The 14,413-nt window shown below is 41.8% G+C and overlaps 1 protein-coding gene across 3 annotated transcripts; it reads right to left on the reverse strand.

Moving 5' to 3' along the window:
• Positions 1–1,617: 1,617 nt before the first annotated feature.
• Positions 1,618–8,021, reverse strand: LOC136541951 (ATP-dependent 6-phosphofructokinase 5, chloroplastic-like). 3 transcript variants are annotated; one of them, XM_066534139.1, is made up of 14 exons: positions 7,886–8,021; positions 6,488–6,813; positions 6,290–6,377; positions 6,078–6,151; positions 5,070–5,181; positions 4,599–4,694; positions 4,424–4,525; positions 4,270–4,344; positions 3,501–3,641; positions 3,273–3,389; positions 3,083–3,187; positions 2,892–2,972; positions 2,254–2,382; positions 1,618–2,163 (listed from the first exon to the last, which is right to left on the reverse strand). In XM_066534139.1, the coding sequence occupies exons 2-14, from the start codon at positions 6,793–6,795 to the stop codon at positions 1,996–1,998; spliced, it is 1,596 nt and encodes a 531-aa protein (XP_066390236.1). In that variant the 5' UTR covers positions 6,796–6,813; positions 7,886–8,021; the 3' UTR covers positions 1,618–1,995. The 3 variants fall into 3 exon arrangements, with proteins under 3 accessions (XP_066390236.1, XP_066390237.1, XP_066390238.1); XM_066534140.1 differs by having other exon boundaries at positions 6,488–6,816; XM_066534141.1 differs by lacking the exon at positions 7,886–8,021 and having other exon boundaries at positions 6,488–6,585; positions 6,689–6,806.
• Between the last annotated feature and the right edge of the window lie 6,392 nt (positions 8,022–14,413).

The raw sequence follows: 14,413 nt of genomic DNA on the forward strand, positions 1-14,413 counted from the left end.
CCTCCGAAGCTCTAAGTCGTCCACAACACGCATGCACACTAACCCCTATGAACATACGTATGCAACTCCATGACACGCATGCACACTCACAAAGTCACCACAGACGCCTTGTTATCGATGGGGACGTCATCTACCACTGAAAGCATAGCGCCGTTAAAATCCTGGAATAAATCTAGGAAAGTACGAGCACTCGTGTCAAGTCGAGGACTTGAATCTAGGTGGGCAGATTCCACCACAGGAAACCCAACCAACTGATCTATGATTAAGAGAGAAGAAGATGGTGATCACAAAAATAAAAATAACGAGCAAGAAAATAACGTGTTTGAAGAGAGGAGAGAGCTAGCGCAACTCTAATATTAACTTATGAGCTAGCTCAAAGTATATTGTTTATGCTATTTTAATAAAAAGGAGAAAAATTAGCTTTTAATGAAGAGCTAGTTTCAAAGTATATTGTTTTATGCTATTTTAATAAAATATAGAAAAGTTAGCTTTTAATGAAGAGCTAGTCTGATGCATACATTTTCAAAATTATATGAGTATGTCACGTGAGCCTATTATTGTTATAAGTTACTCTCCGTCTCACAAAGAGCGTCATTAATTCTTACTTTCTAAAAAATTAAAATTTAACCAAATATATATAAAAATATATGTATTAATATTTATGATGTACAATAGTGTTATTAGATAAATTACTGAATACATTTTATAAGAAATTTATTTAGAAATACAAATGTTACTAAGATTCTCTGTAAACTTAGTCTAATTTAAGAAAAATTTGATCAGCACGAATCTCGCAGCGACATTTATTTTGGAACGAGGGGGTATGAGCTAAAAGTTAGTATGAGACTAACCTTTAGCGATAACCATGCACCATATCCTGATGAACAGAGTATTGTGTTTTTTGTGTGTACTCTGTTCAAAAACTGGTCCCATACTGATTTGGGTGTAGCTTATTAGGTACTCCCTCTGTTCTACATTATAAGTATATAGAAACGTCACAATAACTTTATAATTTTAAATGAAAAGAAGGTAGTAGCTTTCTGTAAGCAAGAAGTGCAGGTTTTTTGGACAACCCATGCCTATTCATGAAGAAAAAGGGCTGCTTAAGGCATCCCTAACAGTGCCATTTCAACTGGCTCATAGAAATCCATGTCAGCACTTTTCTGATGTGGAAGAAAGAAGATGAAAAAGAAAAAAGACTATCTCTTATCTCAACACCTATCTCACTCAGAAAACGAGGTATTTTGTTGACCGGCTCATAAAGAATGAGAGGAAAGAGACAAGATGTGGAATAAAAAATCATTTACACATAGAGTTCATGTAATGAAGTAACAATGACATGGCACATATAATGATATCTTTAATAAAATAACAATGACATGGCATGTATAAGACGGTCTCTTATTGTTGAGGACGCCCTTATAGCTCTACCGTTGCAATTTGCGACATGTTGGCGCTAGGCGCAGGCGTAAGCTTAAGTTCCAACTTCCAAGCCAGAAATTATTATTTTCTTCTACTCAATGGGCATGAGCGCTATTCGCTCTACCATACATTTAAGAAGAGAATTACAAGTTCACAGTGACCTCCCAAGGCGAACACCACCAAACATCGAAACGCTGCAACCAAAAGCTCATCTCTGATCACTGCACTTCCTAGTAAGAATATCCAATTACATATTATACAGAGTACATCATCAATAAAAACATCTCACTAAGCTGAAGCCAGTTTTGTACTGGTGCGATTTTGGTGAATTGTTTGCAGCAATAGCATTTTCTGATTTTTATTTTCACTTATGGGACAAACCAAGAGTAGAGTAAGACGTCAGAATGACCTGGGAGTGGCTCTGGCAATTTCGCTATGAGCTCCTCCAACCTCTTTTTTTTTTTTTTTTTTTTTTTTTGCGTAAGACGGATTTATTCAAGTTTCCTGTTAGCAGTCCCTTGAAGGATTAACAATTCTCTTGGTGCCTTGCTCTGAGGTGTTAATGAAGTAGAGTCAATGGAAGTCTGGCTGGCCAGTGGATGTGAGGCAGCGGTGCCACATTCTGCTGTTGGGGTTCACGTGCTTTGGTGTTGTAATGACCTCTGTGATGGGAAGGTAGACATAATGTGTGTTGCAAACACCTGACGTGATGCCACTGAACCCAGCAAATGCTCCATGGACCTAAAGGACATCCATAGAATTTTCTTCTGTAAAAATCCTACTCTTCCATTGAAATGAATATTAGCACACAATGAAAAGAAATCAACTTACAGCATTTTGCCCAAGCACGGTGCAGAGAATAGCATCATATGCATTTGCCCGACAGGCCCGAACCATATATGTTGGATCAATGTATTTTAGATCAGCAGGAACACCGATGTCCTTGAAATGCTTCTTGATCTGTAAGGTGATACAAATGCCACTGAATTATATGTGAAGTGGAAAAAGAATGTCCACAAAAATGCAACAAGAGCAAGGTTAGAGGACCATAAAGGGTCAACTCACATTGGTGTGCTAGTTCAAAGAAGGCACACTCTATAGAAATTCAAGCAATTCTTTTACAGGTTCCTTTTTAGGTGTGTAGGAAACCAGAGTTACATAAACTATGTACTGGTCAGGAATAGATAAATAATAATATATAATCTTGAATATGGTTCCACTTTGTAAACCTAGTATCAGATCTATACTTGGCATTCTTTGCGAGGTTATGAAAAATGAAACTTGACAACAGCAATTCAGCATAAACCACACATATAATAGCCTCAAACAAAGCTCTTGATTCTAGCAGGTATACCAGGCAGGAAGTAAAACCTCGATTAGGTTTCACAAAAAACCAGAGCCCCATCCGGCCACCCCCAACCAAGAGCCATATACAAAATCTATTTCACAAGGGGATTAGCAAGAGATACCTTCTGCTGCATGTGGACACCGAAGTCACTAAGTATCACATTTCCTGAAGCATCAGTTGCATTTGATTTTTGCAGTAAATCCTGTCCCAAGAGTACAAAAATACATTTCCAATTTTCATTATTCACCCATGAAACTAGAGCATTAGAAGCAGTCAAGAAGGATAAACTGTTTAACCACTGCGCTGTCTTACCTGCCCTGCACCTTCAGCAACACAAACCACACAAAATCCCTTTGTATTAAGTAAATGCTCAAGGTGTCGCAAGACACCATGTTCTCCATCAAGTGTGAAGGATACCTTCAATCATACAGTAAGCTTTTGTCAGTACATGTGAAGCAAAGACAATTTAAGTTCATCATCTTAGCGTTTAGTGTTTACAGACCTCAGGTATTAGGCAGACATCAATCTGTCCACTGGAAAGAGAAGCATGCATGGCTATGAATCCACTACTTCTTCCCATTAACTTTACCAACCCAATTCCATGGTATGCACTACGCGCCTATAAACACATAAGGAAGAAATCAAGTAAAGCAAGCACAGACTGTATGTAGAATTCAACTTCATTTCACTATCATTTTGACATGCACTAACATTGAGAATCGAAGCCTACCTCTATATAGGCAGAATTGATAGCACGCTGAGCTTCTTCCACAGCTGTATCAAAACCAAATGTCTTATCCATAAAAAGTATATCATTATCAATTGTCTTTGGAACTGCTACAACAGAAACTTTCAGTTTTCTCTTTCGACACTGCAAACCAGAAAAAAAATATATAGACATAAACAACAGAAGAAGAATAACACTCCATGGAACACACAATATCTGTTTCGAGTGTAGATTCATTTACAACCTTCCTGAATCCTAACTAATGTAGCCCACAGAACGGAAGATAGTTTTAGTACCAGGAAGTTGTGAAAATACACCCACTTCTCACAGCAGGTTTACTCAATACCAATAATTTCAGCTATAGAATTGCGTTCAAAACTAATTTCTTAAATTTAAAATTCAATAAACTTGCTAACTTTTAACTCGAAAAGGCAAAAAGTCCCAAAGGGGTGGACAGTTGCCCGCGTAGTCAGCCAGATATTTGCATATATAGTTAATAATATAGGTAGCAATTAGGTATACTCCCTCCGTTCCAAATTATAAGATGTTTTGGCTGTTCTACGTACATTGCTTTTGCTATGTATCTAGACATAGTGTATATCTAAGTGCATAGCAAAAGCTATGTATCTAGAAAAGCCAAAACGTCTTATAATTTGGAATGGAGGGAGTATATATGAATCTGATTACTGGGCTATAGTGAAATGAACTAAATTTACCACATCCAAACATGCCCCAAAGTCCTAGAAGTATGAAATAGAAGAGAGAGTTATACCTCCTCATGAATAGCATTAGCTCCTGCATGGCTACCATTTCCACCAATTACAAACAGCATGTCAATTCTTCTGGCCTACAAACATAAGACGATCGTGTAAACAATATTGAAGCTGCAACACGGAATATGGTGTCTTCCATTTCAGGTTGCTTACCTGTATACTATCTACAATCTCACTAGTTTTAGCTCCTCCACGAGAGACTCCTAGGAAACTTCCTCCAGAAAGATTTATGTTTTCCACCACGTCACGCGAAAGCTGAAGATTCTCACCACAATGATTCAACAACACCATGAACAATTTAGCACCTGGGATAGAAAAGCATCCTTACCGGCATTTCTTTTAAGCCTTTCTCAAAAAATCCACGATAACCAAATGGGATTCCAACAATATTCTTCACCCCATAAGTCTCCAAGGTAAATACTATCTGGAAATATAAGTAAATATAGTCACATACCACCTACGGCTGTGGTTATTCTATTCAGTGTTTACTTGAAAGTGAGGGATTCACAATTCAAAAAACATCTACAAGTTCAATGTATAAGCATTAAAACATGGAGTAGCATACTAAATTACACTAAGTTCATTTGCATTTGGCCTCCCATTTTTCTCGCTAGCTCTGATCAAATGGATTATCATAGCCCATAAAACGTATCTTTCTCCTAACATGGTCAATACTTGTGTAACCTTTACAAGTGTATGTGATCCATAAATGTCTGGTGCAATATTTCATCAAGAACTGAGCATATTGAGAATGCAAATGGTGCAAAATCACTTGAGCAATACTATAAAACAATCATACCTGTCTAATGACATCATTTAAACCAGGGCAGAGCCCTCCACAGGTAACAATGGCAGCCTTTACTTCTTCAGGTTCATAATATATCTCCTTACGAGGACCTGCACGATGAACCCTATAGAAAGCAACTATCACTTTCTCATCCATTTCTCATTCTTAAAATTAAACAAATTTCTTAAGTGATAGAAGAAGAGTTTCTAATAATTCAGTAACAGGAGAACTTGGCAGTAAGGGTGAAAAAGATTCTAAAACAAAGAAATAAGAAAATAACACTGCATGATTAGCCAGACCAGCGAAAGGGCCTCTAGCTGAGTTGGTTAGGTGGTTCGACTCCCCGTGGGAGCGAATTTCAGGCTAGGGTTAAAAAAATCCCCTTGTCTGTCCCACGCCAAAGCATAGGTCTACGGCCCGGCCCCGGTCGTGGTCGTTCTCACATGGGCTACAATGCCACGGTTATGGGTGGGGCAGGGATTCGGGGGTTTTCTCGACCTGCGTGAGAAGGTCTTTTTCTTAATGCAATATCCAGGGGCTGTCTTACCCCCCGCAGGTCGAGTTTTTTTATTTATTAGCCAAACCAAATAATAAGATTATAGACACTATCAATCGTTCTCTATTAGGTATTACTCATGGTGAATATTGGCAGAAGTTAACAACAATTGGAGTATTTCGGGGAAACATTCATGCTTTTAGCATAAAAAGGTGAATCACCTCCTCCAGAAGAAAGAAAAATAACTAATGTGATGCATGAGATCATACCAGTGTTCCACCCAGCTACAATCAGGATCAATGCACTCAGCTCCAGCAGAAGTAGGAGAGGCATACTTTATCACCAAATAATAAGAATATAGACACTATCAATCGTTCTCTATTAGGTATTACTCATGGTGAATATTGGCAGAAGTTAACAACACTTGGAGTATTTCGGGGAAACATTCATGCTTTTAGCATAAAAAGGTGAATCACCTCCTCCAGAAGAAAGAAAAATAACTAATGTGCTGCATGAGATCATACCAGTGTTCCACCCAGCTACAATCAGGATCAATGCACTCAGCTCCAGCAGAAGTAGGAGAGGCATACTTTATCACCTAAATAAACACACTATGGTAAGTGATAAATTCACCAGTAAGAAAAAACAAAGCCTCTTCTCGAGACCATGCCTCGTTATATGTATTCATCTGCAAGTGCTCAACAAGTTATACTTGTCATATGTGCTCAATATTGACCTTCAGAAGGGCTCTATCACTCTTATTTACATAACCGTTCCACATATCAGCTGATGAGCCATCACCATCATCATCACCCAGGGGAATTCTGTCATAAAAAAATAATGGATGTTGAAATCAAAGGAGCCAGCTACAGTTCATCGGTTTAGATATCAAATCCAGTTAAGTCAAAGAAAGATATAGCAGACAGGAATGAACCTGTTTTTCTTCAAAGAGAATGTAGTTCTTCTTGGCTCCAAATCATATATATCAGTGATGTGTGGCAAACTAAAACGCCTGTTCCAGTCTTCCTGGTACTTTTGATTCCAAGAAGGGTCAGTGAAATCTAAGTCTAGCTTTCCTGATATAGCTGTCACACGCAATGCTGCAAAAAAATTTCTACACTTTTGCCTGCTTAACTGAGTGAAACCATATTGACACCGGTCCTTTGCTGGACTCAGCCAATGCTGCTGTGTGGTAGAACTTGTACTTGCTTTGAAAGCAACAGCCATCCCAGACAAGGTCATAAAAAGATTATAGTGGACCTGCTAATCCGCAGAAGGAACTCAGTAAGATAATGCTAATATCCTATAAGAACAGTCACAATTTGAATTTGGTTGGTGGATAGTAACTCAAATTGCATCATATTTGTGTAACTAAATTGCTAGAAGCAAGTCACATTCAGACATTCTATCTAATGAAGACTAAAGAAACTTGCAGATGGATCATGCAAAGCTTGACACTGGCTCATTTTTACTTCATAATCGGCTGTGTTCAGTACGTTGGCACCGTACAGTATAAAACCTGCATTACCGAATGCATTGGTAGTTTACAAAACTGAAAACACCAGAATATAGTTAGACGAACTGCTAGCTGTCTCTGGCTGACTAAATGTAATCATGATAGCAACAAGATCTAGCTCCAGTTCAAGCTATTTTGGAAATACACCCAATACGTAAACTCATGGCGGCCGAAACAAACCGAAATTTACACTATGCAATGAAAGGCTCATTGAAGCACATGAAATCTAAATGAACTATCCAAACAGCACATATAACAATCCAAAAATCAAATTCGAGAAGCAGGAGGTTCACGACTTGCTTGAATCGCTGGTAGCATACATTTCCGTCCTAATCAACCAACACGACCTTGAATCACGAAACTAGCAAAACCACAGCCCTGACAGCGTCGTTCAAACAGAGCACGAGCATTGCAGGTGATCCGCTAGAGAAACCAGCAAGCCGCAGTCGAGGCGCCCACAGCCCCACACCCCGCTCCTCCAATCAAAGGTACCCAAAACCAAAACCCACGGTCATCTGCAAACATTTGCAACAAACACGAGCACCGATCGCGAGGAAGCCCCGCATCCACGCCGCCACGGACGCGAATAAGCATTGGCATTGCGCCCCTTAAAGTGTACACGCTTGCGGCGTCCATGCCCTGGGCGACCCTAACCGCCCGAATCGATGGATCTCCGCTGACCGGGGAGCAAAAACGGAGATAGATCGATCCCGTGCGCCGTGCGCGGACGCGCGGCGCAGGAGACGGATGGATTGGGGAGGACAGGGGGGGGGGGGGGGGGGGGGGGGGGGGGGGGGGGGGGAGGCTGCGGCCTACCTGCGGCTTCGGACGGCGAGAGGAGATGGGGGATTCAACTTGGAGCGCGCTCTGCTCCGGCTTTGGAGGGTTCGGGTTCGGGGGGTGTTCTTCGTCGCGTCGTTGATCGGTTCGAGTAGTTTGACACCCTGGCGCGGCGGAGAAGCAGAGGCAGTGGAGTGGGGGAGGACTAAAGATGTCAACGAGTACATCCCGACGGATATTGTCAGAACGTTCTCATCCCCGTGATCTGAAATGTATCCCGTCCCCGTTCCCGTCCCCGCTCGCGGGGACAGATTTTCCCTGTGAACATCTCCGACCGGGGATTTTATACCCACCGGATACCCATACCCGAGAACAAACCCATGTACAATCAACAATACATGCCACAATAACACAACAAACTGTCTAGTACGGCAGTACTTTTAGTTTAAAAATACAAAATAAACAGAGAATACAAGTCTACGTCTACAGTATAAGGTCTTAACTGATTGATAACAAGTTAACAACTACAGGTTCAATGTCTACATAGCCTAACATATTACAGATCCACTGACAGTTCGATCCCATCAAGGCATCAACAATTCAACATCAAAATACAGACATAGTTATAGCCCATAGGCTTAGTCGCTCACAGTCATAGCAGCAGCCAGTAGGCATATGCCATCAAATTCTAAGCAGCAACACAATACCGCAGTGTTATCACACATTACAAACCAGACTATTACATAAATATTTAGTGGTTGGGTTGTGTGAGCACATAACAAAATGCACTTGCAATTGCACGCCAGCTTGATTATTGATCTTGCCAAAGCAAACCATCTAGTGAAGGTTGGAGCGATGGACTTAGAGTTTCAGCTCCTGCATGAGCATGACAAATGAGTAGTTGAGTAGGCAATCTTAAACAATGAAGTATATGCAATGAAACAAAGCAGAAAAGCAGAAATATAATTTTTGTAGTCCAGAACAATTACCTGAAGCCCCTCTTGAACTTCATTGAGACAAGACCAAAAGCTAGCAGGTTTTCCTTCATCGGTAAGGACTCCTGCAAAAAAAGATAATTACTTTCGTGTTTTTTCTATATAACATTGAATTGCATGAGAAAGAAATTATAAATTGCTCAACAACAGACCTTTGTATTTGTTTCTAATCTAGTCCTGTGAACACATTAGAGCCTCTAACATCTGAGAGGTGAGCCTGATGTGGTGCTCACTAAGTACTCTCCCGCTTGTGCTGAACGCAGATTCTGAAGCAACAGTTGTAATAGGAATTGCAAAAATATCCCTAGCTATTATCCTCAAAGTAGGATAGCGTGTTCCTGCAACCTTCCACCAGTCCAAAACATTCCAGCCTTCGGTTTGTATGTCCACCATCTCATCCTCTAAGTACCGATCCAGTTCAGATTTAAACCTCAATGCTGATGGCTGTGAATTTGCAACATGTGCAGTGAAGGATGATAGAAATCCTGAGTTCTCTACTGTGGGTTTGATGGTACTGCTACTTGTACCTGCATCCTCATCTATGTGATACTCTAGCATCAAATCACTCAATGTGTCCTTCACTTTACCAACCTCTTCATCAGAGTTTGTCACTTGCAACACTTCAAAGCAGTATAGAAGCATGTGATGTTTAAATCTAGGGTCAAGAAGGGTGGCAATGCCCATCAGACCTTGAATTTCTGTCCAATATTTCCTAAACTTGGCTTCCATGTTATCTGACATTTCTTCTATTAATGAATTGCCACAAGATGACCATTCCCTAATTTTACTTCTAACCTCACAAATCTTGTAGAAGAACATGTTTGCAGTCACATAGTCAGTTCCAGAGAACAAGACAGAAATGTTATTAAATAATTTAAGCCTTGCAGTCACATCAGCAGCAAACTGAAATTCTTCCTCAGTGGGGCAGCAAGTATATTGCCTATCTACATGGCTTGCTCTCATGAAAACAGCCTTGTAGGGCAATGCAGTACTAAGCATTATGTAAGTTGAATTCCATCTTGTCTTACAATCCAGTGCTATCTTCTTCTCAATTTTAACATGCACATACTTAGCTATCTCCTCAAATTTCTCTACCCTTTTTGGTGTGGTTGTCCAGTAAGCTACGCTATCACGAAAGTTTTCAATGGCATCTTTTAGTTTTTCTAGTCCATCCTTAACAATCAGATTAAGGATATGAGCGCAACAACGCATGTGTAAAAACTTTCCATCAGTCATAAGCTTAGTTTTGCCAATCTTTCTAACAAGGTAAGGAATTATAGCATCATTTGAACTACAATTGTCAAGCGTGATGGTTGATACCTTCTCATCAATATTCCAGTCAACAAGGGAGTCATACAGTTCATCACCAATGACTTCATGTGTGTGGGGACTTGGCACATAAATAAACCTGTAAAAGGCCAGTAGACTTTATGAGCAGTATGTCAAAAAATCTATAAATTACAGCACTCTACAGAAATGCAACTAGATCCAACAATCATTAGGCCCACCTTATGATAATGTTTCTTAGAGTCCAACTCTCATCAATAAAGTGTGTTGTGATAGCCATGTATCCTCTTTTCTGGTTATCAGAAGTCCACATGTCACTAGTGATTGCCACCTTAGACTTGATTGTAGCCATATATTGAATGGCTTTCTTCCTCTCCGCTTCATACTGTTCAAGTATGTACTTCCTAAAGTAAATGAAATATATGCACACAAGATTAGAAAGCAGGTTGTAATTTGCATAAGCACACTACATACAAAAGCATGTACAAAGTCACACTATATATACCTTAATGTGTTTCTGGTGCCAATCTTGAACAGGGTTGGAGTGCATGTACAAATCTTCTAAAACCAGCATGGTCAACCATGCTCAAGGGATACTCATGTAGCGCAATCATAGCAGCAAGTTTCTTTCTAGCTATGTCTTGATCAAAGGTGTAATTCTCTATAGAAACTGTCCCTGCATCTGTGGCCCTAAACCTCAATGATGTTTGAGATAGTGTCTTCTTTCCTCCCAACTTAATCTTCCTAAGAGTGCATGACTTCAAGTGACAGTGAAGGTGCTTAGTCCCACACCTTGTTTCTCCTCCAAGCTTGGTGTTGCAGTAAATGCATTTTGCCTTTATTTTGCCATGCCATCTAATTCTCTTGAACTCCTTCCAAACAACATATGTGAGCTTTCTCTTTGACCCAACCTCAGCACCATCTTCCTCATCCGATGGTTCAATTTCAATCTCCTCTTCATCATCATCTATTTCAATTGCTTTTGATTCATTGACAGATTCTAGATGCGATTCAGACTCGGGCTGAAAGCCCTGAGACATAGGAGCCTGGCTGCTGTTTGTACTAGCTTCTAACATTTTTTCAGCCTGTAGTTAATTAACCACATAAATATTTAATTAGTACAACATGAGGTCATGAGTGCATAAAGCCTCAAACATAAGCTACTGCAAAACATTATATAAATCAGGCAATATTTGCACTATAGGACTGGACACAGTGTACATTTGTAGTACAAACCTAATTAATCATTTTTATACAAATGCTGCTTAAATAACAAATGCATATGCTTGCTCAGATACTAGGAAACATTATGATCTCAGACAACCCACAAAGGGAAGTCTCATCGAGCTGAGATTAGAGTATCTTATCATCATTGCAGAACAAATCAGGCTATGCCCGTTGTACAAATGACTAAATAGATGGGTAGAATCACACAGCTTGATAAGAAAATAGTGAACGCCAAATGACTCAATAAAATTCTTGAATGAGCTTAGATACAAAGGAAAAGCACATATCATGACAACCCACAGAGGGAAGTCTCATAATGAGCTGGGTAAAAAGAGTATCATCATTGCAAATGTCATTCAAGAGAATAAGCTGCTACACAACCCTTTTTAAAAAGATCACAAACAAAACAAAACCATATGCATGATCAGATAGAAAGGAATTTTTTTGATCCTAGACAACCCACAAAGGGAAGTCTCATCGAGCTAGGATTAGAAAATAGAAATCCTATCATCATTGCAAAAGTATGTCTTTTTACTGAGCCAACTACATGAACAAAATAGTACAGCTTGGCAAAAAAATTAATACCAAATAACTCAAGATAAAATTCTTGAATGAGCTCAGATGTAATGGAAAAAGCACATATCTATTGAGTATTGCTTGCTGCTAATTGCTAACACTAAATTCCAAATATTGCTAACTGCTAACACTAAATTGGTAACTTCTAGCACTAAACTTGTACATAATAATGAGACAAATAGTATTCATCAAGTTTAAAAGCTTCAGGTCTACTGAGTACTAACCCTGGAGAATTAAAAATTTTGCGTCTAGGATTCTCAGCTGTAGATATCTTCAAGCGACGGCGCTTGGGGTCAGAACCTTTCGCCTGTGGTGGTTAGGGAAGCCGCTTGGGGTCTCCAGCTATGAAGGCGGCTTTGGTCGATGACGGTGGGGGAGCTTTTTTCTTCTCGACAGCAGGTGCAGGGGGAGCTTTCTTCTTCCTAGTTGCAGGTGTAGATGGAGCATCCACCAACTCTTTGGATGCGGCTGCAGCTTCGTTGGTCTTCGATCCGGGGGTTGGATTCGGCAGTAGGGAGTCGGTGATGACCAGATCCGACAGCAAGGAGTCGAAGACGACCGAATCCGGCAGCGGCGGCGGCTCAGTAGCGGCGGCGGCCCTTGAGGAGGGATGGGGTCAGTAGAGGAACGCTGCAAATGATGGGGTTAATTCGTTGAGGAGGAAGAAATGAAGAAGGGCTTCACCGGGCAACTTCCATGGCGGCAAGCGGCGACGGCAGCCGGGTGCCCGGGTCCACAGTGGAGACGAGCGTCGCGTGCAGCCGAGCAGTGAACTGGAGAGTGGAGACTAGACTACTGGAGAGGGACTGAGGGAGACGAGTGAAATGAGCTAGCCAGCTGGGTGCCTCAGTGCCTGGGTTACTTTAGCCTGGGTCGCTGGTATGTACAGTCGCTAGGAGCCTTTACTAGTTTACTGGGAGCAGAGAGCCAGAGAGTGCCAAAGAGGTAGAGAGCCAGAGACCAGACTAGGAGTATTTAACTAGGAGACAGACGAGCGACGCGAGCTGGCCAGCTGGGTGCGGGGTGCCTTAGTGCAAGCGGCGATGGCTGTTTTGCCCAAACCGTGGGCAGCGCCGGTGGTATAAGATCGGTTGCAGTGAACGAGGTGAGGTGGGGCCGGTGCTATAGCGGATGTCGACATCGGCGCGGGAAAACGGAAAAGCAGGCGCGCGCAGCCGTTGTCCGCCTCGGTAAATTTGTATAATAGCATCGTAGCGGATTTCTCGACGGGTAACGGGTACGGATATATAAAGAACGTTCTCATACCCGCCATCCCCGTTGGGTATGGATTTTTGCCTATTTACGTACCCACGGGTAGAGAGATCGTCTCATCCCCGTCCCCTAATGGGTCAAATACCCATCGGGTATCGGGTATCGGGGCCCCGTTGCCATCCTAAGGGAGGACGCAGGTGGCCAGGTGGGTGGGGTTCTCTTCCACGTGGCGCAGAGGGAGCGAGAATGAACTACGTGGGCGCAGTGTACGGACTACGGACTACCAGGGACCGATAACGCTCCGATTAAGACGTCCGTATCCGTATGGATGCCTCACTCTGCTCATTTTCGCATCTAATCCTTCGCTTTCTTCTTCCTTTCACGCTCGCGCCCCATACCATCTCGACATGTGGCCATGGCTGTCTCCCTGGTCGGCGGCGGCGCCCTCACTCACCCTGATGTGCGCCCTCCCCCACCTCAGCATCCTCCTCCCACACCCCAACAGCGTCCCTCCCCTGTCTCGATGTCCTCACCCATCGGGAGTGTCCAACATCAACAGATCCGGTGGCCCTCTCCCCCACCATGACGAGATTCATGGAGCACGACCGAGACCCATGGAGGTGGCGCACCGGTGTTACAGGGGAGTGGGCGGCTCTCCCCCACCCTATCGCTGCACTACGCCATCTCCACCCACGATGCCTGAGCTCCCCCAACCTCGGCGGCGCTGAGCCAAGCCCGGTACTAGTGGCGCTGGTGCTCGCGCACAGCCGCTCGCTGTCGTCTCTGACCCCGATGACCGAAATCGACCGCCCAGCCTTTCCCTCCCCTTTGTTGCATATGTAATTATGTATATTCTAAGTATTTCAGACGTTTCAGATGCATGTTACAATTATTTCATATGAATATTACAAAAGTAGATAAGAGGATGTTGTACATGTTGCATAAATAGCAGGCATGTTGCAAGCGTATGTTTCGAGTATTTTAGATGTTTTCGATGTATGTTTTATCTATGTTTTTCGGACACATGTTGCAAGTGCGTTTATAGAGATGTTGCATATGTTTTTCACATATGTTGCATGTGTTTTATTTGGATGTTGTGTATGATTGCAGTGGTTTTAAGTGTTTTTTCAAGTATCTTCGAAGCATGTTTCGAATGTTTCAACTGGCTTCAGACGTATATGTTTACACCAAAATTTAGGAAGAAGAACACGGGAACTCGAAGCTTCCAGGATTGTGTCATCAAAGAATCGATTAAATATGAATCGGT

Source organism: Miscanthus floridulus, chromosome 3 (assembly GCF_019320115.1).
Source record: "Miscanthus floridulus cultivar M001 chromosome 3, ASM1932011v1, whole genome shotgun sequence".
Classification (NCBI taxonomy): domain Eukaryota; kingdom Viridiplantae; phylum Streptophyta; class Magnoliopsida; order Poales; family Poaceae; genus Miscanthus; species Miscanthus floridulus.